This window comes from Dendrobium catenatum, unplaced genomic scaffold (genome assembly GCF_001605985.2).
Source record: "Dendrobium catenatum unplaced genomic scaffold, ASM160598v2 fragScaff_scaffold_716, whole genome shotgun sequence".
Lineage (NCBI taxonomy): Eukaryota > Viridiplantae > Streptophyta > Magnoliopsida > Asparagales > Orchidaceae > Dendrobium > Dendrobium catenatum.
In genome coordinates this window covers 11,113,195-11,137,437 of record NW_021319178.1, presented here as the reverse complement: position 1 = coordinate 11,137,437, position 24,243 = coordinate 11,113,195, and the positions used below count along the sequence as shown (strand labels likewise).

Below are 24,243 nucleotides of genomic sequence, written 5' to 3'. Positions count from 1 at the left end.
TATTTTATTAGTTTTAATTATAAATTTTATATTAATTATCTCATTAATCAACTAAGAATTCTACTGCTCATTAATTATTTAACTATTATTTATATTATTAATTATATGTTTAATAATGTATAAGATAATTATATTAATTTATAATTACTAATAATATTACTAACTATTTTATTAAGTTAAATTAGATAATTAATTTATACACTAATTATACTATTAATTATTAATATTTTAAATTATATTAATTAAGTTAACCAGAAATGAAAGCGTCTAGGGTTTGCTTTTAATCTTCTCTTATTCGGCCATGCTGTTCGGCTTCGTAGCTTCACAGGAGGTGTTGAGATTGCACGAGTCGCTTCTTGGTCTCCTTCGTTGCTTCGCAGGAGGTGTTGAGATTGTGCGAGTCGCTTCTTCGGCTCCTTCGTTGCTGTTCGACTTCGCTACTTCGTTGCTGTTCGACTTCGCTCCTTCGACGACGTTCCCTTCCTGTCGGATCGGACGTTACAACATTTTGATCTGAAGCAACGACGGGAGCTCCCTCTCGCTCGCTGTGAAGGTAACTTTCTCCCTTTCGCGCGCTTCTTCGGCCAAATCCCGTAAATCCGACTTCTAGCGGGATTAGGATTTACCGGGATTTAGCGGATTTACGCCGTAAATCCGCAAATCCGGGATTTGCGGATTTGCCGGATTTACCGCGCCATTTTTTGCGTTTGGCTGGATTTACCGTAAATCCTACTAAAAACTCGAAATAAATCCTATACCAAGACTGTTTTAGAGTATTTGTTGGATTGCCCAAAAGAGACTATTGATAATTCTGAGTCTCTGACATGTTTGCTCTTCATAGATCTTCATATCAATCTTTTGCGGACTCATAAGACCGTTTTAGCCCTAATAATTCGATCGTCTACAAATTTTCTGTTCGTTTCTCCGATTTTATTTTTTGCTTGTACATTAATCGCAGTGGACATATAATCATTGTGAAAAAATGACAATTATAAGCTACGAATTAGTAGAAAGCCTCTTGATACTGAAAGTGTTTTAGATTGTTTTATTTTATTTTTTGTTCGAACCAATAACAGGGCCTTTGAACTAAATGGACCATTGTAGCTTTTTCAATCCCCCCCAAAAATTGCTGAATTGTTGTTTGTTGGAACTCAAATGGAAGAAGCCTTGTTGCATATGAAGAGGGTATTTTTTTCTTTAGCAGGCATATATCTGCATGGAGGACTTGGGCTAAATAACAATAAAGTATTATTGCTGTTTACTGCTGCCCTGGAGGCGACATGTTCTTTTCCATTTTTTCATTTGATCTTCCATTTTGATTCTTTTCCTGATCTTTTGTGTGATTTTATGTAGAAGGTTATATTAGCAATATCATAAGAACCAATAAGATGGTGGTTAGGATACGACTATCAAGATTTGGGTGTAGAAACAAGCCATTCTATCGAGTGATGGCTGCAGACAGTAGATCCCCCAGAGATGGGAGGCATCTTGAAGTTCTAGGGTATTATAATCCTCTCCCGGGTACTCTACTTTTTCTTCGTCTCCATCTCTAAATGCATTTGTTTTAACTATATCTTTTTACTGCTAGTAATAATTTTGTTTTTCATTGCATTTTCTCTTTTGTTCCTAGCCTGAGCTGAGTTTTTGGGTGTCTTGGAAGCTTACTATGCTGGCTACTGTTTTGTTATATGTTTCAGGGCAAGATGGTGGTAAGAGGATGGGGCTAAACTTTGAGAGAGTAAAGTAAGTTGCTTGTGTATCATTTGTTTTATCTTGTTGATGGTTTTTTTAGCAATTTGAAAGAATGTTTATTAGCTATGAAAATTTTTTAAAATGAATTTGTTTAATTTTTTACGTGAAGGAAAGTTATAAATGTTGTCAGTTGTTTACCAGTAAAATGTTGAATTTGACGACGTGGCCTGGAGCTACTTGGAAGTGTTGAGTGGTTTGAGTTGCGGGTTGAGGTTGAGCTGGTGGGCGAGTCGGGAGATTGAGCGGCGAGTTGTGCAAGGGCTGAAAGATTGGCTAGTAATTCATTAATGGTTGAGCGAGTTGGGTTGCGAGTAGAGGTTAATCTGGTGGGTTGAGTCATGGGTCGGGAAGTCGAGTTGGTGTCGCGGGTTGGGAGGACGAGCTAATGGGCGGGTATGGTCACGCGGCTTGTCGTGCAAGGGCCTAACTACTGGCAAGTCATTTTCGATTTTAATGACTAAGCCAATCGTTCTTGATCAACCCAATTGGAGGGTGGGGCTCAGGGGATGCCAGCTAGTTCATGGATAGTGGGCTGGACGGGCTTGTTTACAGACTGACGGGTGATTCACACAATTCACCTATTTTTTCTCATCTTTATCCTTCCAATCACTTTCAAATCCCTTCCCATCACTCAAGACTCATCAACTAGGTGCTTTGATGACCAGATCTTCATTTTCCATCGTATAATCACTTCCCTTCTCTGCACTTATTTTTTTATTGGAGTATGTTTGATTTGTAGAGATTTTGTATGTGATATCTCATTGTCTGTGATGGAGTTTTTTTTTTTTCCTAATTTCTTAATTGTTGGAAAGTATTAGACCTTTCATTTTTTCAGAATGATTTCACATTGCCTGAAATGAAGTTCCATTCTCTATAACTGTATTTATTTGGAAAATGCTAGATTTGTTGATTTTTTCGAGTAATATAGCATTGCCTGAAAAAAACTTTGAATTTTAACATTAAAATTAAAATTTTTCTAGCAGAAATTTATGTTATAGCTTGATTTATGTAACACCCGAAGTGTTAAAATAAGAGATATTAAGTTATGCTAATTTATGAATCCACAGATATGTTATATTTTGTTGTTATCCTCTCCACCTTTTCACCACCCTCAAGCTTTATTCACCTAGAAATGTAAATGATGCTTATGTTGATTAGTTAGTACTCCTATCATTTTACTTAGGTATCATATGCATTTTGAGCCGAAAAAATTTAATTAATCATGTGTCTGTCTTTAGATTGGAATAATTAAATATCCAAGTACTAAGACTTCAATTTAGCTAGTTTAGAATGTTTTATAAAGAAGAGCATATGACGTATCAAGAATTGAGAGTTTGAATTTTCACTCAATATTAATTCGACAACACAAAATTTAAATATGCAAGTGGTGCAGAATGGATTCATCAATTGCATCACTTATGCTAATATATGGGGGTCAGTTGATCATTGATGATCAATTTTTTCCTACATATAATGGTGGGTATAACCGCCCACTTAGGAGCTGTTTGGTTGAAAGAAAAGTGAATGCAAAGTAAAGCAAATGCATTATTTTTTCACTTTTTGGTGTTTGGTTGGATGAAAAGTAAAATAAATGCAGTGTATTTCATTTTAATTTATTTTTGAGGTAAAGTGTTCCTTGACCACTCAATTTGAGCAAGAATGCTTTACATCGTTCAAAGGCTTCCTTGATCACCCACAGTGGCCACCATCTCCATCGCCACTTACTGCCCATCGTCGGCAGCCACAATTAGTAAGCGGCCCTCGCCAACGACCTCCGCCGCCACCACCGCCTGTTGCTGACCGCCACCCACTGCCGTTGCCTTGCCATCACCCACAACCTCTCTTCCGTTGCTACCCACAGCCCCACCTTTGTCTCCTTCCTACTACCACTATCACCGCCGGCCATCACCATTGCTAGCCACCGTTGCCTACCGCCCGCATTGGTTGGCTGCCGCCGATGGCTGCCCCATTGCCCACCGCCCACCGCCCTACCGCCGACTACCATTGCCACCACAGCCGATCATCTCTGGCCACCGCCGACCCTACAACCACAGTCGGACATCGCCGGCCTTCGGCCGCTGAGACCCAATTGCCCCGGGCTCAACCATTTTATACTTTATATTGCATTCACTTCAAATTAAAATAAAATAAGTAATGTCGTGCATTCCTTTTACACTCATTCAAACAACTCCAAATTATTTGTTTTACACCACATTCCTTTTACACTTCATTCCTTACTGCATTCTTATTTCAGGCAGCCAAATAGTTCGTTAATGTTCCAATTAACACCTCATTATAGGAGTTGAAATTAAAAGTACTTAGGGTGCTTCAGTATGATGCAAGAATATTCAAAGTGAGCTTAGTTAGTCGACTTCTAGTGGTTAATGGGTTGATTGAATGTTAATGGTGAGGTGTGTACTATTGCCCTACATCATGTCACTAGTCAATTCGTTGTAATATATGTGTAAGTTAAGGCTAGTAACACTACACAATCCTACATAATTAACCCGACAACTAGCCCAGTAGAAGAGTTTTATTCATTGTGTGTTTATGAAATTAGGGGGTCAAAATGGGTTTTCGGGTCGGGTTTGGATGGAACTCGGAATTGACTCAGGTCTAAACGGGTTGACCCAAACTCGCCCCAATTTTGAAAACGGGTCGGAAACTCAAATCCGAACCCAACTCGTTGGGTTACCTGGTTAACCTGACCCGACCTGACCTGCGAACCCATAATACAGCCAACAAGTCTGCGGAATCGAGCTCTGCGGCCTGCGGGCGGAGTCCAAACGTGAGTGCGAGTCCATGGGATCGAGTGCTGCGGTCTTCGGGCGGAGTTCAGACGTCACGTGAGTGCGGGTCTGCAGGATAGAGCAACACAGCCTCAAGTTGCTCTTCCTATTACATTTTATGTTTGACTTTATGGTTTTGTTTTTATTGACTTTAAGGTTTTGGGTCGGGTTATGAATTTATGTTATTATCAAAATTCTAGTAATATCAAGTCTTCTAGTCAACGCGTTGATGTCTCGGAACTTCCTTGTGCACTTCACCAAGTTATATTCGCCAATCAAAAGATTGGTTTGAGAATTAAAATTTAGTTAACAAAGGGCATGAAAGTATGGCCAGTGGCTTAAGTGATGAGTCTTCTGATTTGGGTGAGACAAACGATGAAGACTACCATGCAGTGCAGAGTTTACTGCAAGATTACTGTGGAAGGACCAATAATACATGAGATTAAATGGTTAGTTTGAATGAGTTTGCAAGGACATGTTAGAATGCAAAAGAATAGGATATGTGTATTATGTTTGATGGTTGACAACAATATTTTTACACACGAATAACATATTCCTAATGAAATTGTTTAGGGCATGTGTTTTGTTACCAAAAGAGACTTATAATTTACACTATTTAGTTGGACAATCATAAATAATATTGAATTTCAAGTTATTTTATCAAATAAATAAAAATATATAATATGTTGTGTGCGTTATAAAGTTCTAACTAGACCTTGCAAATGTTGCCTACATGCAAACTCTAACAAGTGTTTGCATGGGACATGGAAGGTATCATCTGCTAGATATGATCATAAATGCATCGATACCCTTCTTCTAGCTGGCATAGACAGTGCAACTCCAAATTCATAAGTTATTTTATCCAGTCTATTGTAAGACAAGAGATTAAATAAAGCCTCATGAAATCATTGGCCGGATTGAGTCAAATTTTAATATTCGAGTGTCTTATATGAAGGCATAAGATGTTCGAAGAAAGACCATCAAATTTATTTTTGGTAGTTAGGAAGAATCTATTCGAACTATTAACCTTCTGATGGAAGCTATGGTCTTTGTTATGCCAGGAACTATTTATAGATTAAACTGCACAGATAGACATAAATTTGAACTACTTTTATGGGCATTTGGTCTATGTATTTCTGGCTGGGCCTATTGTCGACCAATCCTTAGCCTTGACGATGCTAAATATTGATGTGGGCTCTGAAAACCTGTGCCCCGGCCTCCCTGCTCTTGTTTTTATTTCGCTTTCTGCTTTCGAAGGGGGAGTTTTAACATATTAGGTTCCGAGGAAAATTTTAGGAAGGCAGATTAAGATTGTAGATAAGAAGACTGATAGGAAATACTTGAGTTCACAAGTAACCCTAAGGTAATACTTGAGTTCGCAAGCAATCCTAAGCCAATCGGAAGAGCAAACAGCAGGAAAACAGCAGAATTTCTGCTGTGGACAGCAGAAAATTGCACTCAAACTGAGAAAACAGTGGGAAAAACTGGAATAAAACCAAGCCAATACTTGTATTCCACTAGAAGAAGAATCAAAACAGCAAAGATACAATAGTTCTTCAATTCGAGAGGAAGAACAACTCTCCACAAGTCTCTAGCAAACCCTAGAGCCCAAGCACACAATGAGATCTCAAACTTTTCATTCAAATTCAAGATGAGGACCTAATTCCCCCCTTTCCCCCTCTTTAACTCTCATCCCCATACAAAATCCCTAAACAGCCCTTCTATTCAAATTCCCCCCCCTTTCCATTCAAATTTTCCCTCCAACCCTTGAATTAACTCCATGTGGGGCCCGCCTAGAGTAAGGTTACTCCCCTCCCAAAGACTCACCTTGTCCTCAAGGGTGAAAAGCAGGAAACTGCTCTGCCAATCCTCTCCTGTGTCTCCCAGGTGGCTCATAGTTCTAGGAGGCCGCTCCACCTAATCTTCACCTCCTTTTCCCCCTTCTCATTGATGCGCTCTCCTTCTACCGCTAGAGGCTCCAATGTCACTTCCATGTCCTCTCAATGTGCTGGGCAGCTCTGGGCTCACTGCATGCTCCCCCACCACTCTTCTCAACGTGGAGACATGGAAACGGGATGTATTCTGGCTGTTGGAGGAAGCCTCAATCTATAGGCCAACTCCTCCCAATTCTCTCCTCCACTTCAAAAGGCCAAAAATACCTTGCTGCAAGCTTCTCATTCTCCTTTGACCATAGTCCTCTGTCGGTATGGTCGGGCTTCAAGTAGACCTTGTCCCAACTGCAAATGTATATCTCTCCTTTTGCCGTCCGCCTGCTTCTTCATAATTGCTGGGCTCTAAGTAAATGCCTCTTGAGCTCTTTCCAACACATGATCTCTTTCCTCAAATGTGATCCACTGCAGATACTGGAGTACTTCTATGGCTGTAGTGTACCAAATGTGGGGGTCCCTCCCATATAACACCTTAAAAGGTGTCATCCTTTGGTAGCCGAGTGAAAGAGGTATTGTACCAGTATTCTGCCCAAGCTAGCCATTTGGCCCACTGCTTTGGTGTTTCAGACCAAAACACCTCAAGTATGTCTCCAAGCTCCTATTCACAACCTCCGTTTGCCCATCAGTCGTGGATGGTAGGCTGTGCTCTTCTTCAATACTGTTCCCTGCATCCAATAATAGCTCCCTCCAAAAATGGCTCAGGAAACACCTTTGTCCCTATCAGAAATAATGACTCTGGTACCCCATGCAGGCGACTATCTCCCTCACAAATGCTGCTGCTACAGACACCGCTGTGTACGGTGTCTCAAGGAATGAAATGAGCATATTTGCTCAGCCTGTCGACCACTACAAGTATAACTGTGTAGCCTTCTGATTTTGGGAGCCCATCAATGAAATCATCATAAATCTCCTCCCAAACCTTCTCTGGTAGGGCCAGAGGATGTAGTAATCCCCCTGGTGCCATGCTCAGGTACTTGCTCCGCTGGCAGATATCACACTTCGCCACCATCTCCTCTACATATTTCCTCATCCCTTCCAGTACAATTCAGCAGCTAACCGGCTATAAAGTTTTTTGCACTCCTGAATGCCCTCCTATGGCACTCCCATGAAACTCCTGTAGCAGCTGGGGAATGTGGATGAAACCCTGGATCACACTCTTCCTTGATAGTACAATCTTTCTTCCCACAACTGAGTAGCCTGGGTGGCTGTTTTCATCTGATAGCACCTCTTCTTTGATTCTCCTTGCTCCTCATTCTGGATGCTCTCCTCTTTGATGGCTCCCCAACTATCAGAACAGTACTGATATAACAACCCCTGGAGCTCCCCCATAAGCGTGATAAGGCATCCGCTGCCTTATTCTCTAGTCCTGGCGATAGTGGATCTCAAAATCATAATTCCCAGCAGCTTGGATAACCACCTCTGATGTTCCTCTGTGACCATCCTCTGCTCCAACAAGTAACTTCAGGCTCATCTTGATCAGTCTGACAATAAAGTGTCTGCCCAATAAATAAGGTCTCCACTTTGGATGGCCAGTACAATAGCCATCAGCTCTCTCTATATACCGACTTCAGCCTAGCCCGGACGACAGTACCTGACTGAAAGTAAGCAATCTGCTCTGTGGTTCTGCATCAACACTGCTTCCAATCCATAGCCTGAAGATCTGTCTCCAACAACAAACAACCTGATTGAAGTCTGCAGGCAAGCAACTGGGCACCGTCGTCATGGCCTTCTCAGCTTTCTCAAAAAGCCTCAGAAGCTGCTTTCCCCCATAAAAAAATTTCTTACTTCAAACTGCTCTGTCAGTGGTCCTTGCTATGGTGCTGTATCCTCTCACGAACCTCCTGTGTAGCCGGTCAGTCCCAAAAATCTCTTGACGCCCTTCAAAGTCTTGGGTTGAGCCAGGCGAGCATTGCCTCTATCTGTGATTGATCTGCAGCCACTCCCTCCTGGATATCACGTGCCCCCCAGTACTCCACTTGTGCCTGAGCGAAGTCGCACTTCTTAAATTGGCCTTCAGCTGATGCTCCCTTAGCACCCCAACACCACTCTCAGGTGCTCTAGGGTTTCCTCCTCAGTCTGCTATAGAATGAGAATGTCATCAAAAAAAAATACCACGCAAACCTGCGAAGGTGTGGCTTGAAAAATTCGGTTCATCAATGCCTGGAATGTGGCTGGTGCATTGTGAGGCCAAAAAAAGGCATCACCAGAAACTCGTAGTGGCCCTCATGAGTCCTAAAAGGCCGTCTTCTGCACATCTTCCTTCCTCATCCTGATCTTGATAGGCTGACTCAAAATCATTTGGTGATAAAAGCAGCTCCAGTGTAGCTCACCATCAACGTCGTCAATCACAGGGGATGGAAACTTATCAGGCACTGTCTCCTTGTTGAGAGCTCGTAATCACACAGAACTCCAACTCCCATCCTTCTTTTCACCAGCACTAACTGGCTAGAGAAAGGACTCACACTGGGCTGAATGATCCCTCCTAGCATTCTCCCACCAACTTTTCAATCTCATCTTTCTGCACCTGAGGGTATCTGTAAGGTCTCACACTGATAAGGATACTCCCTCTTTCAGGGATAATCTGGTGCTTCCACTCTCTGTCAGGTGGTAGTCCCACGGAGGTTGGACACTCCTCAAACTCCTGCAGAAAGGGCTGAACTAACGCAGAATGGTTTTTTCCCCCCTCCTGCTGATCCTCCAAGCTCTGCAACTCCACAAGGAACCTCCTCCTTCCTCATGGATAATTTTCACATCGACCGGAGTGACTCCAGCTCTGGACAATCCTGGTCCCCTTTAGCTTCACCCTCTTCCCCTCTACCATCAGCTCCATCACCATGGTCCCCCAGTTCACCTTGGTTTCACCCAAGGTCTGTAGCCACTTCATGCCAGAATGACGTCTGTGGCTACCCAACCTCCGGGTAAGAAGTCCTCCATCACCCTGATCTCCAGTAGCCTCATCTCCACCCCCTTGCAGATTCCAGTGCTGACTCAATCTTTCCTGTCCCCATCATCACCCCAAATTGCCTGTCTCGGTAGGCTCCATTCCCAGCTCCTCCGCCACCTGAGTGGATATGAAATTGTGGGGCGCTCCACTGTCGATCAAAACTAACTACCTCACCTCCCAAGGATCTTCCCTTTCCACTTCATTCGTATGATAGGAGTGAATCCCATCACAGAATTGAAGGGATACCTCGCTACCTCCAACTGGGGATCAATCTCTCTCATCAGAAATACAAATCACCCCTCCTCAGAAAAACGCTGTCTCATATACCATCGAATGTGAGAGCACGACAGAGCACGCATGCACTTGCTCACTGCCGCTGGAAACAAAAACCTTCTACACTACATCCTAGAACACAAGGCCCTTGGCCTCTTCTCCTACATCTACCTCCTCAGTCAATTTCTTGAACTCCAACCGAATCCTAGAGCTCACCCGCTTCTCTCCTTTCCCACTCTTTTAAGGACACCCTAGGTTTGGCCTTTTGGAGCAAAGTAAGTGAGTATTCCTGGTGGACCCCCTGAGGTGCGTCTTAGTTCCGCCCAACTCTCTGCGGCGTTTGTGATTTCTTCTGTTCTCCAACAGCTCGAGCAACATCCTCGGCCTCCCTCAGGTCCCTCGGTCTCATGACCTTCACAGCATTCAATTAATTTCTGGCTTGAGGCCCTTCATAAAGTTCCCCCATAGTGCTGTTCGATAAACCCTCCATGCACCCACCCGACTCTCAATTTTCTTCCGGTTTCTTCCACTGTTCCCTCTTGGTGAGGGCGATATCTTTCTGATATCTCCCAGGGCTGCCCCCCCTGAATCTCTCCTGATAGCCTCCCTTGAAGTCCCTCCAAGTCCTCACCGGATCCACTTATCCATTGAACTTGAACCAAGCAAAAGCCGCCCTTCCAAGACACATACTAGCCGCCATCAATCTCTCCTCCTCAATCAGGCCATTCACTGCAAAATACCCTCTCACATTGTGGATCCACTCATCCACATTCCCTCTCGAAAAACTGTCATTTTCAGCTTTCTGGCCTCGGTTCCACCCCGTATGCCCTATTCCCCCATGGCCGCTCTTCCCAGGCAATGGGGTCTTCCAAGTTCCTCCTCTCCATATCGGGCTACTATCCCTCCTCGGCCGCCGATAGCCATCTTCCCTCGCTGCCCCCCCATGTGGTTATGGATCCCCCATGGCCGGCCACTGGGTCGGGCCTCCGACGAGCCCATCATCCTCTCTTTCTTCCGAAGTCTCTCCTCCTCTTTCATGCTAATTCCGACCTGATGGAACTCCCGATGCAGCATCCTTCCGTTGCTGTCAAGCATTCCACTTCCTCTTCCTCTTCCGGTTTACCTTCCCCTTGCCTTTGCTCCCACTACCTTCTCTTCTTTCCTCCGCTGGCAACAGCCCTTGCTTCCCTTCCATTAATATTTTCATCATCTCCTCCAAGGCCATGAATTTCCTTCCACATCTCGCTCCAAGTCGCCATCTTCTCCTCCAGATCCGCTTTAAATGTCCCCTCCGTCTCCAAGACTTCTACACGCTTAGATGCCAAAGTGAACCAAAAAGTGGCCTCCGGATCCCCACCAAACAGCAAAAATTTGCAGCGAAACAGTGGAAAAAACAGCCTCCACCGTCCGATTTCGCTCTGATACCAAATTTGATAGGAAAATACTTGCGAGTCCGCAGTAACACCCAAGTAATATTGAGTGCGGCCAGCAATATTACTTGAGAAAAAAAACAATCCTAAGCCAATCGGAAGAGCAAACAGCAGGAAAACAGCAGAATTTCTGCTGTGGACAGCAGAAAACTGCACTCAAACTGAGAAAACAGTGGGAAAAACTGGAATAAAACCAAGCCAATACTTGTATTCCACTAGAAGAAGAATCAAAACAGCAAAGATACAATAGTTCTTCAATTCGAGAGGAAGAACAACTCTCCACAAGTCTCTAGCAAACCCTAGAGCCCAAGCACACAATGAGATCTCCAACTTTTCATTCAAATTCAAGATGAGGACCTAATTCCCCCTCTTTAACTCTCATCCCCATACAAAATCCCTAAACAGCCCTTCTATTCAAATTCCCCCCCTTTCCATTCAAATTTTCCCTCCAACCTTTGAATTAACTCCATGTGGGGCCCGCCTAGAGTAAGTAAGGACTGGAGGGGCCCGCCTAACAAAGACACCTAGAAATTTCACTCTCAGTTTGCAAGGACTTTATGATCCGAGTTCTAGTTTCTTATAGGCACAAGCCCCTATAGTTAATTTCCCCTCCCGATCACGAGAGAGAACTTTCGATTAAGGCTAATCGTCAAGTGAATACGTCATATCCGTAGATATGTGGTTTCCAACATATAGTAGCAACATTGGGTTGAGATATTTGAGAAGTTTGATATTTAAAATTGAAATTTCACCATCTTGCACTTAAAGCGGATGGTGGGCGAAGTGATAATGAGCTTGATCAAGATCCCATGGTTCCGTCATCCCGGGTCATCGCGGTAATTGGTCTACTTAGCCAGAGGAGGTAGTCGACCGAGCCTGACAGAAGGATTATTGTCAGCTGCCATGGGTTGTGTCGTCTAAGAGTATCTTGTAGACCTAGGGTAGATGTTTATTTAAGGGGACAAATTTGAATCTACCTTAGCTGACAGAGGGATTTGTGCCCTATCGATTATATTCTATTGATTCATATCTCAAGGGTTTGACGCCATTGGGGAGCATATGGGTGCTGACTATGACTGTAATATAATTGTGTCATTTCATGGCAAACCACCCAGTTTAGAGGGTCCCGATCATAACTGTTTACTTGTGATGCCATTTGGCTACGAAATCACCGGTTAGAGGACATATGCTATGTCCTTACTAATAAGAGACAGATTGAGAATGAATTCTAGTGGATAAGCCTTTGCATACCGACAAATATGATGTCCACATGATTACACATTACAGCCCCGTTGAGAAATTCTAAGTTTTATCTTTCTCTATCTTCTAATGGTAAAACTGACTTAAAACCTTAAATTTGGGTTTGTTCAGCAAAGTTGTGGAATTGAGTGTAATATGAGCTTTAGAGAAAGCATACGACTCGATCAATTAAGTGACAAAAACTGACAAGATGTTCATGAATCTTTTTTTTTTCCTACCGTTTTTTCCTCCAAATCTATGTTCATGAATCTTACTTGACATTCATTTGTGAAGTATTTGCAAATGCCTTTCCCTTAATACTTTCATCTTCTATAATTGAGGTAGGACATCTATAGTGTAAGGTTTCCTGATGTAACTAAATGATGCGATGAATTAATTTAAACATGCAAAATTCACATTTTACAGATCACTACTAATAACCACTTGTCTCGTTTTGATGCAAGCCAAAAATACAAAAAACTCGCACAAGTTATAATTGAATGATTGTTGAATTTGAATGTTTGTGAGGAATTGAAGATCATAAATATACATTTTGATCAAAATTCACAGTACAATGAAAATATCCATATTGTTATTGATTTGACTAAAGTTAATAACACTTGCAGAACATTAACGAAATATATAGGTGGCAAAATAACAAGGAAAGATTCACCAAATTATAGATTCTATTCTCTTGCAAGTACAAGGAGATAATATCTCCTGGAGGTTGGCAATCAATACTTTCACATTAATAACTTGCACTCAACTAGCACGCAAGTTTGAAAGGGAAATAATAATTTCGTTCAGAAAACAATTGTTCTTTGAATGCTTCGTAGCTTCTCATATTTATAAACCTCAAATTTCCCTAAGGTAGATAGTCCTTGATTCCAAATTTGTTGAAGTCTTGGTACTTAACCCATTGAAATGAAAACCAAACAAGCCTCCTAATATGAGCACTGGAACAACACACAAGTAATGACCATTCGAGGAAACAAAATCAATGATCTTGAAGACTTGAACCTAAACCATGTTAACCCACATAATTAACAATCATATCTTTTATGTTGGTTCTGGATATCTTTTGGCTTGATTACTGTTTTACCTTTTTTAGCTAGAATGTTTAGAGTTTTTTTAGATGTCTTGGGTCTATTGTTCAGAGTGATGGGGAAATAGATGGAGATATTATTAGCAGAATTCAAGTTGGATGGTTGAAGTGGAGGAATGCATCATGCTTGTTGTGTGATAGAAAAGTCCCCTCAAATTTAAGAGAAAATTAATAAGATGGTGGTGAGACCTGTAATGCTTTATGGTGCAAAATATTGGCCATTAAAAGAGAAAAATAATATTAAGTTAAGTGTTGCAGAGATGAAGATGCTCAGGTGCATGAGTGGCTTTACTCTTAGAGACTGAATACGAAATGAGCATATACATGAAAAGGTTGGAGTAGCTCTAGTGGAAGATAAGATTAGATAGAGTCGCTTTAGATGGTTTGGTCACATAAAACAACGGCCTTCTGATGACCTGGTTAAGAAAGTAGATGTATTAGATTTAGCTTATGTTAAGAAAAGTAGAGGTAGACCTACAAGGACTTGGTTAGAAAATATTAGAAATGAGTTTTCTTTTTTAGATTTAAATGAGAATTTGACTCTTAATAGGACAATGGAGAAAAAGTATTCATGTAAACAACCCCATGTAGTGGGATAAAGGCTTGAAGTTCTTTTATCATTCTATGTAATCAAAGAGAAAGTTGATAGAAATTCTAGTTTTGCCTTCAATTTCTTACTTATTAATTATTATTTTTCTTGTCTATTATTACTAAAATCCATCAGCCTGTTGTGTGATATTCATTTTCAAGTATTCTTATGCAACGTGGTAACATTTTACTTAATAGTACTGCTAGATTCCCCAGAAAAATCCACACAAAATGGCATTGGGATCCACTTTGCATTGGTGGACTAATTAAAGTGGGAGGATTACATACAATCTTGTGTGGGAGCATTGATTGGTCGACCTAAGCAAAGTGTTTCCCAATTCTGTTTTTTTGGATGAATTTATTTATGAGGTGAAACTTTACTGTTTTCTTGAACATGCCATATAGCTTCCTTTGTGTAGGGCTTTTTGCAAAATGTGGGTTGTCACCAAGACACTATTATTGAGGTGTTGATGAGTGGGGCTTTGTTTTACTTCGTTTCTCATCTGACCAATCTATACGCAGCCAAAATCTGACCCTTTTAATATTTGATCACTGCTAGCCTAAGTCGACTGAAATGTGCAACTCATCTAGGCACCAATGCCTTGTAGCAACCATTATAACCTAGCTTCTCATCATTATTATATGCTCAACTTAAAGAAACCGTTAATCCTCTCAAAATAATTTAAAATAGCCTATTTCTCTGATTGACCTGAAATTAGTATGTCATAATTTGTTGATCAGAACTTGATTCGCATGTGTTTCTGCCATGCCTACAGTTTTCTTAATGGTTGGGCTGAGATGCCCAAAATTTTCTTAATGTAACCATTATGAGCTTCAAATCCTCTCTTTTTTTTCTTAGCCAATGTATAATCCAGGAGGCTTTGGTGGTATAGAAACATCATGCATGCAAGCGACCACTTTGTATGGCAAGCTGGATTGCATGAGAACAAGATACAATTTTACTATGCTTTGTCTCTCCTCCATGTATGGATTTTCTTATCATTAATCAAAGGAACATTTTCTAATTCCTAAAGAAGAAAGGATAAGGGTGTGCTGAAAATACAAAATATGAATATTTGGTGGGATTCTAAATTACAGAAATCATTCTCTTCTACATAAAAGAGTGCTAACTGCTTGTAAGGAGGGATGAATCTTCGAAATAAGTAGTAATATCTTCTAATTAGTTTGACTTAAGTTTTTCGATAGGTAAGTTTAAAGTTTATCTTTTTCTTTGATGACATTCTAAGTGGCTATTTGGTTGGATGAAAAATGAATGTAGAATAAAATGAATATAGTGTAAAATAAATGCAGTGTATTTGAACTTTTTAGAGTTGTTTTGATTAATATAAAATAAATGTATTTAAATTTTTTTTAGCTTGAAGTAAAATGAATGTAGTGTTAAGCACAACGATGGTGGTGATCTGTGGCCAGTGGCCGGCGGCCAATGGCTATTACGATGGTGGAGGTGGTCGAGGGTGAATGTTATGTGGTGACATCCAATGGTGGGTGGAAGCCGACGAAGGTAGTGACAATGAGCAGCGGGTGGCCAATGATGTTGATGGCAGAGAATTTAAGGTGTACTTGGAAGTTGGCTAAATCTAGCAATTTTCAAATACGCCAAAATTGAACTAGAGGATAAATTCTAGATACTTCATTTTTTTCCTGTATTTTTTTTACTTCAGAGCAAACACTAATATTTTCAAGACCCTGGCATTTGGAATACTTTACACCCTTTTATTTCAAGCCAAATTGCCCCTAAATTTATTAGGATTTAAGTTTAAAGTTTATCATACAATTTTTTTTGTTCTCCTCCCCCTTCCCATTGATTGAGTCTCACTATTCCTCCCTTAGTCATGAAAACCTATGTACATGCGACATTTAGAAAACAAGGTAGTTTGTTTATTCGTCTAGCCGAAACTAATTTGTTTTGGTCGAAATTGATCAGAATGAGAAGTTTTAATTTGTACAACCTTGATATATCTAAGCAACATAAATTATATCTTTTTCTCGTTTGAAAAATTAATCACATTCTTTCATTTTGTTTAATGTAAAAATAAGATGATCTAGATTTAAAAGCCTCTTTAAATTTCGATTTTATATAATCAAACACACATATGGTAAGTTGATTTTATGGAAAATATTGAGATAAGGAGATGTGCAATCAATGCATGAATATAGAATGCATTTCTAAAGGCATGCAATTGCCATGGAAATCTACCTAGAAGGAAAAATTGTTTTCATGAAATATCTTGTAGGGTTATATGAAAGCCTCTTATGAGAGCTAAAATTATTTTCTATTGGGAGCATCTTAATACGAAGCTCTAGAGCCATTGTAATTGAAAAGACGAATTGGATCAAGAATAACAACGAGAATGGAAGCTCTCTTAAAAATATAAGCAAGATGTGACAAGCTCGAGTAAGATAAGAGGCAAGGATTGAAGCCTGACTATGCTAACTAAAAAACATGTAAGCTATTCATAGTAGGAATGCTTAAGGTCTCACCCTGAAGGAGGACAATGAAAAATGTGGACAAGCCCAGGAAAACTCTTATTATATAGGTTGAGGAAGTGGTAATTCATAGATAATGTTGCATGTATTTAGTACTCTTAGATATACGAAATATAATTCTAGACAATCCATATTTATGAGATAGAGATGTATGCATTTTAGAAGAGAAGAAAAATATATTTTTCTAAAAGGGAGAAATGAGTATGTTATAACCATAATTACTCATGAAATGATGGACCTGAAATTAGTAACAAAGCAGGCCAAGAAGTTGGTTAGCATCCTTATAAACTATTAAGCCATCTTCTTCTAACAAAGTACCATATCACATGACATCCAAGTTGTTAACATACCAAGCTAGGCAAGTAACGAGGAAGCGATACTCATGCATGCCTAAGCAATCAAGGCATTAAAGTTGCCGTCTAAACAACGAGAAAAAACAAAATCAATTGCAAGAGCTAATTAAGGCCAAAGGCCTCTTCGTTGTTGTTCGACTTCACTTCATTCGACGACTTTCCGTTTTGTCGGATCGAGAGCAACAATATGCCCTCGCTCACTACGAAGACAACTTTCTCCCTCTCGACGCTTCTCCAGCTCCTTCGTGGCTGCTCGACCCAGCCCCTTCGACGACTTTCCTTTCCTGTCGGGTCGGAAGCTACGACGTTTGATCTGAGGCAATAACAGGAGCCACTCGCTGTGAAGTTAACTTTCTCTTGATCGTTCGCTTCTTCGGCCTCTTCGTTGTTGTTCGACTTCACTTCATTCGACGACTTTCCTTTTTGTTAGATCGATAGCAACAACAGGCCCTCGCTCACTGTGTCGTCAACTTTCTCCCTCTCGAAGCTTCTCCAGCTCCGTCGTGGCTGCTTAACCCTGCCCCTTCGGGGCGGCGGCGGGAATTAGGAGGCTTTTAAGGAGTAAAAACATTATGCATGGCAAGTTATATTGTATGGAAGCAATACACAAGCAGCACCATCTTTTCTCTTTCCTCAGTGCATTGGTTGCCAAAGCATTTAGTCAAGGGGAATTTTCAAATTCTTGTAGGAGTTTTGACTTGCGGAATAAAAAAAAGGGGATCGTGCATGCTTGTCCTGCGCTGAACCTCGCACGTCGACGCCATTCCTCCAACGATTGAAGTCGCGTCTCGCCATACCGCCACGACCTACTCCTCGCGTCGTTAAATACCGAAGGAAGCGAAGGCCCCGGCCTCTCTTCTCCCTCTTCCTCTCGCACGCTACTTCGGCCCTCCGTTGTCGTTTGATTTCACTCACTCGACGACTTTCCTTTCCTGTCGGATCGGAAGCTACGACGTTTGATCGAAGGCAATGACAAGAGCCACTCGCTGTGAAGTTAACTTCCTCTTGATCATGCGCTTCTTCGGCCTCTTCGTTGTTGTTCGACTTCACTTCATTCGACGACTTTCCTGCGACACCTACGATGAGGTAGGTGAGCAGCCCTTGATCCTAAATCTTATCCTCGACATTCGTGTCGAGCCGGTAAACCACCCATACACGCTTTTCTCTAGCGTGGTGGGAGGGAAACCGGTTCGACACCTTCGACGAGGCGGGTAGGCTTGGTGCACGCTTTTCTTAGTGTGGTCGGGATAATCTTAAGTACCCGTATGCGGCTCTGTACCTGCGGGGAAACAACTGTTCTTTTTTGCAACAAGTACTGAAGACCCATGTACGCCTTTCTCTAGCATGGTGGGGATGAAGATTTTATGACCGCGGTATCCTACTGTACACGCTTTTCTCTAGCTTGATAGAAGACCAAGTTTTCCATAGTTTTCCCCTAAAAATAAGAGACACCGGGAGGCTGCCAAAATTTTGGGTGAATATAAGACTGCACTCGGACCTGATTTGGACTCAAATGAACACGAACTAGTGGACTTGAGCATGAACTACAAGGACTTTTATTTGAACATAACTCAAATGATTAATCAAGACATTAACCAAATAAAATAAGTTTGAACTTGAACCGTAATTGAATATCAAGTGAACATAATTTGAACTCAAGCGAAGACTTTAGTTGGACCACAAGACTAGGCTTTGGACGAATGAACAAATTAAAGTCTAAATGCATGATCGTCCAAGTGAACAAGAAGTTGCAAGTGGGAGATAAAATCTCAATGCATGCGAAAGATGATCAAGGAAACCCAAGTGATTTAGAATTTGCAACCAAACTAACAAAGCTTCTTATAAACATACACAATGCAACACATTTGAAGCACATATGAGTCCCTACGAGGTCAAATGCGCCATACTTGCAAAGATAATAAGACAGTTGCAGAATGCATGGGTGTCCCCTGTATGCATTATTGAAACCTCCAACACTAGCGACATTGCCTGTTGATTGAAGAAGGCGACACTGGAGATCAATAGCGAAGGACCCATCGCCACAAATAGTTGTAAATGACAAAGGTGGACATAATGCGGGTGTAATAGACTCCTATGACAATCCCTACAAGGTCAAATGAACTATACTTGCAAACAATAGTAACAAGTTGCAGAGTTTATATGCAACTACCATATATACTAATGTAATCTCCAATACAAGCAAGTGTCTACAGATTGAGATGGCAAGACTGTCAATTGATGGTAGAAGATCCGTCCTTGCAAACAAGTACATCAAACCATTTGAGATTGGTGAAAGGTGAATATGATGCAGGAACAATGGTTCTTCTACGAACACTTCCAGGAGGTCGTAGTGAATACAACGGACCCCTATAAATAAATACAGCTACTTGTAGATAACAACAATAGGTATATCGTAAGTACAACGAACCCTCGTGGACACAAGTACATATATCACCCACAACAACGGTGATTGAGATGCTGCGAATATGTCGAGTATGAAGACAACTCGAGGTACGGAGAATGACACCTTGCAGAATGGAAGAGATGTTTGAACAAATTCGAACTAAACTTCTTGGTGTTCCAAAATTTCTTTTTGACCCTATACTTAGGAAGAAAATAGTTCCGACATCCACAAGCATTGGAAATGACAAATCTTTAAAGGAGTTCCTTTCAAGGCATCAATCACAAATTTCAATAAAGACCTCTCGATGATTGAGAAAATAGAGTCCACATCAAAACAAAGAGGTATCTTTTGACAATTAGATGACAATGCTATGATCCACCTATAAGCAAAAACAGGAGTTTCGTTGGTGCACTACATCCACCTACAGAAAGCAACTAGTGCACAACAGTTTACCTATATACAACGGGCAGATAACCAGTACAACGCCACGCCATCAGATCCGCAACGTCCTTGCAAGTAGACAGAAGGCGTTTACAAATATTTTAAAATACTCCTGTACATGCACTGTAGTTTTTATAAACATATGTACACAAGGGGTAAGTGTAATTATAAATCCGCATGGGCTCCAATGAGCATATTTTCGAAATACACGTGACGTCTAGGGATACTGCGCGGATCAATAAATTTGAAGCCGATCCTCTTAAGTAGGTAAATAGGACACGACAAGGTTCAACAAATAATTATAAAGTATCCCCAAACACCTGCATGGGCCCCGACGAGCGTGTTATTGGTACACACGTAACGTTTATGGATGCTGCGCGAGTCAATAAGTGAATTTAAGTTCGAATCCGATCCTTTTATGCGGATCAATAGGAGTTGACAGGGTTCGAGCCATCAAACAAATATACGGTTGTAACGACCGATCTATTTATCTTAATACATTTTGATAGGAAATACTTGAGTTCACAAGTAACCCTAAGGTAATACTTGAGTTCGCAAGCAAACCTACCCACAATTAGTACGAAACAAAGGAAAATTGCTGTTCGCAGAGAGAAAACAGCCTAAACAGTGGGAAATCTGAGAGAAACTTAAGAGAACTTCGTAGGAAATCAAAGCAAACACTTGTATTCCACTAGTAGACAAAAAGCACTTGCAAGATACAATTTTCATTCTATTCTAGAGGAAGGAAATACTCTCCACAATCTCCGACAACATCAAGAACCCAAGAACAAAACCTAGATCTCAAATAAAATTCAAATTCAAGATGAGAGCCAAAATCTCTCCATAACTCATAATTAAAGACAAAGGAAAAATACAAATTTCCTAAAACAGCCCCTCATTCAAAAATTTTCCTACTCCAAAATGGATTTAACCCCAATGTGGGCCCACACGGGACTTTCGCCCCCCCCCCCCCCTTGCTTGCTTCCGCTCGCTAGGCCCCGCCTGGTATAAAACCGGACCGGTCCAAACGTAACATATTCATATTATGCCTTCAAGGCTTATAATAATGAGAATTCACTAATGAAGGCACAAAGCCTATAACGAACTCGATCTTCTATTAATAGCTCGATAGAGTCGACAAGGTTCAGTCCATAAATGAAAATGCCCCCAAACACCCTGATGATGGCCGTGTTGAATGTTTATCTCAACTGGTGGGGTTAATTCCAAACACTTTCAAAGTTTCTTCAAACTTTCACAAAAATTCAAATATTTTCAAGTGACGTCAAAGTCACCCCGATGATGGCCGCGTTGAACGTAGATCTCAACCGGAGGGGTGATTCAAATACTTTCAAATGCCTCCCAAAAGTTCATTCAAATTCCAAAACTCCAAAAATGTCATTTGAAATTCCCAAAATCATCCAAATCTGAATATTTAAATTTGAAATTCAACAATCAAAATAGTTAAAGCAAAATCCATTCACCCTTCGCAATAGTTTGCTGGGGTGGATAAATTTAAAACTACTTCAGCTCACATAGAGCTAATGCCTAGTCGAAAATATCACTAGGATCCATTTTCAAACAAACTCCTGTTAGTAAGGACGTGGTACATGTCCTTTGACCGGCGGTTTTACTGCTAAATGACACTGCAGGATAAACGGTTATGACCCGGGTCCCTCTGAATCGAGTGGTTTTGCCTACAAATGGTACAACGAAATACCGGTTATAGCCAGAGTCAATACGTTCCTTAGTGACATCAAATCCTTAATATATGAATCAATAAGATATGATCGATAGGGCACAAAGCCCTCTTTTAGCTAAGGTGAATTCAAAATTCCCCTCTTAGGCAAATATCCAACTCAGGTTTACAAAGTCCCCTTGGACGAAGCAATTCATGGCTGCCGACAAGGATCCTTTTGTCAGGTTGGGTCGACTACCTCCTCTGACTAAGTAGACTAGGGACCATGATGGCTCGGGACGACGGAACCATAAGATCTTGATCGGGCCCATCATCCATTCCCCCAACATATGCTTTAAGTGCAAGATGATGAATTTTTTTTTTTAAATATCAAACCTTCAAATTTTCAACTATTTTCAAATATCTAAGCTCATGCTGCTACTATATGCCAGATGCACGTATTTATACGTATCTTATTGACGACTAGCCTTAATCGAAAGTTCTCTCTCGTGATCGGGAGGGGTAATTAACTATAGGGGCTTGCGCCTATAGGAAACAAGAACTCAAATCATAAAGTCCTCGCAAAATGAGGGTGAAATCTCGTGGTAGTGTCTTATCTACAAACCCATCTGCCTTCCAAAAATTTACACCAGAACTTATTCCATTAAAGCTCCCTCGCCGAAAAAAAAAAAGCAATCAGCGAGCGGAGGATGGGGCCGAATTTTTTGAGCCCACAAGGAGGAAGGGATAATGATGCACTTAAAATACTGAGAAGTGAATAATAGGAGTTTTAAATTGGAGAAATTCAATCCCTCCTGCATGAAGGAATCCGACCACTTATAAGAAGAATGAATCTTTTAAATGAGGAATATCCTCCAAATAGCCGGATTATAAATTTGCCAATATCTAACTTAAAATTTAAATAACGGAATGTTCAATCATCCCCTTTATTATATATATTGATATGAGGCTCACCAGAAACAACTCAGTGCTGGATCAATGTCCACCTACATTGAGTGAAACATTTAGCCAGGTACTTGTCGCTTGAACAAGTGCTGTTTTGCCTGTGATTTAAAAATGAAGTCACTTGATGGCAATGACGTACAGTGTGGCTTAGCTTATAATACTTTTGCTTTTATGCGTGAGGCTCATTAGTTTCAATGAACTTCAAAATTCTCTTGATGCTATGTTTTTCCAAAATGCTTCCTATTTTAGCTTATTTCAATGCAAGAATTTCGTTTATCTTTACAGAAATGAACATATGGTTCTTATCATTTTGGTGTAGGTATTGGTTATCAGTCGGAGCTCAGGCATCAGATCCTGTACAGAGGATCCTCTTCAGAGCAGGTCTTCTGCCCCCACCACCAATGCTTGCAATAGCACGCAAGGGTGGTCCCCGTGATACTCGTCCCATCGATCCAATGACTGGCCGCTTCCTGTCCTCGAAGGATTCTAAGGTTGCAGATGAACCAGAAGAAAAGGATCAAGGAGAATTTTGAGTTAACCTAGTATTGGCTTTGCTTATAATAGTTTAATTAATCATACTACAAATTTTTTTTTTTTTTTTTTGAAATTGTTCATGATTCTCATAGAAGTTTTGAATATTATGATATTATGGCATTATATTCCTTTTATTGTATCATTTGGTCTTCATATATTAGGAGAAGCTTGATGTTAATACACATGCATTACTCTGGGAAGAATCCATGAAGATCAATTTTCTCTATGATTTTACTTAGCCAAAGTTTAGGATGCATTGAAACTCAATGGAGTGAAATAATAAATGAACAAGAATTTGAGTTGTTAGAGTAAGGTGTCATTAAGCTAAAATGCTTGTCATCTGGATCTACAATTGCGACGACATCTAGGAAAGATTATAGCTGGAGGATTTATGTGGATTATTGAGCATTGAATAAAATTATAATTGTGAATTGATAGCCATTTTTTAGAATGGAAGATTTATTGGACCAATTAAAGCATACCATAGTCCTTGTGCATGATTTCAAATCTAGCCACTACCAAATCTGGTTGTTGATCTTTAGATCTACTTTAAAGAGAATTGTTGCTTTAACAATGATTCAATATCTGCATCACAAAGGTTAGAGAATAAGAATTTCAGAGTGAAACAAAGAGGAATGACAGAAAAGCATCTTTCATATATGTGCCTTATGAACTATAGTAAGTCTTTAAGTAAGGAAGAAGATGACAGGGCCGTTAGACAACAATGGATGAAATTGCTCATTGTGTAGAGCATCAGCGGTAGGAGGGAAGATGTGGTAGCCAAATCAAGTGGTGGAGAGGCCAGCCAACTGATCACACGCATGGTGGAGAGGCCAGCCTGCGTGTGCTTATCAAATAGAACTTATCAATTATCACCTCCCCTCAATTTAACAATATGTTCTTGAATTGTTAACTTGTTGCATGAGTATTGAAACTGAGTATTAGACAATGATTTTGGTGAAGATATCGGCTAGTTGATCTTTAGACAAAATGTGGTGAACTCTAATGAGATGTAGTTTGATGCAAACTTGAATAAAATGGAAATATACTTTGATGTGTTTGGTTCAAGCATGGAACACAAGATTATTAGCAAGAGCAAGTGCTAAACATTGTCACAGAATAGCGGAGTGGCAGATGCAATAGGTATGCTAAAATCCTTTAGTAGTCGGCGAAGCCAAACTATATCATTGGTTTCAGTAGCTAATGCCCTGTATTCAACTTCGGTGAATGATCAGGCAACGATTGCTTTCTTTTTAACACACCATGAGATCATATTGTTCCCAATATAAGCAC

The 24,243-nt window shown here is 40.6% G+C and overlaps 1 protein-coding gene across 2 annotated transcripts; it reads left to right on the top strand.

Moving 5' to 3' along the window:
- Positions 1–493: 493 nt before the first annotated feature.
- Positions 494–23,089, top strand: LOC110114686 (30S ribosomal protein S16-2, chloroplastic/mitochondrial). Of its 2 annotated transcripts, none has more exons than XM_020847662.2 (4): positions 494–553; positions 1,357–1,521; positions 1,698–1,743; positions 22,736–23,089. In XM_020847662.2, the coding sequence occupies exons 2-4, from the start codon at positions 1,389–1,391 to the stop codon at positions 22,947–22,949; spliced, it is 393 nt and encodes a 130-aa protein (XP_020703321.1). In that variant the 5' UTR covers positions 494–553; positions 1,357–1,388; the 3' UTR covers positions 22,950–23,089. The 2 variants fall into 2 exon arrangements, with proteins under 2 accessions (XP_020703321.1, XP_020703301.1); XM_020847642.2 differs by having other exon boundaries at positions 498–553; positions 1,354–1,521.
- The last annotated feature ends 1,154 nt before the right edge of the window (positions 23,090–24,243 follow it).

Excerpts from the sequence above, each read along its gene's own strand:
- LOC110114686 (XM_020847662.2), top strand. The coding sequence starts at position 1,389 with ATGGTGGTTAGGATACGACTATCAAGATTTGGGTGTAGAAACAAGCCA. Across the intron at positions 1,522-1,697 it reads GTATTATAATCCTCTCCCGG|GGCAAGATGGTGGTAAGAGG; the intron begins GTACTCTACTTT and ends TATATGTTTCAG. Across the intron at positions 1,744-22,735 it reads CTAAACTTTGAGAGAGTAAA|GTATTGGTTATCAGTCGGAG; the intron begins GTAAGTTGCTTG and ends ATTTTGGTGTAG.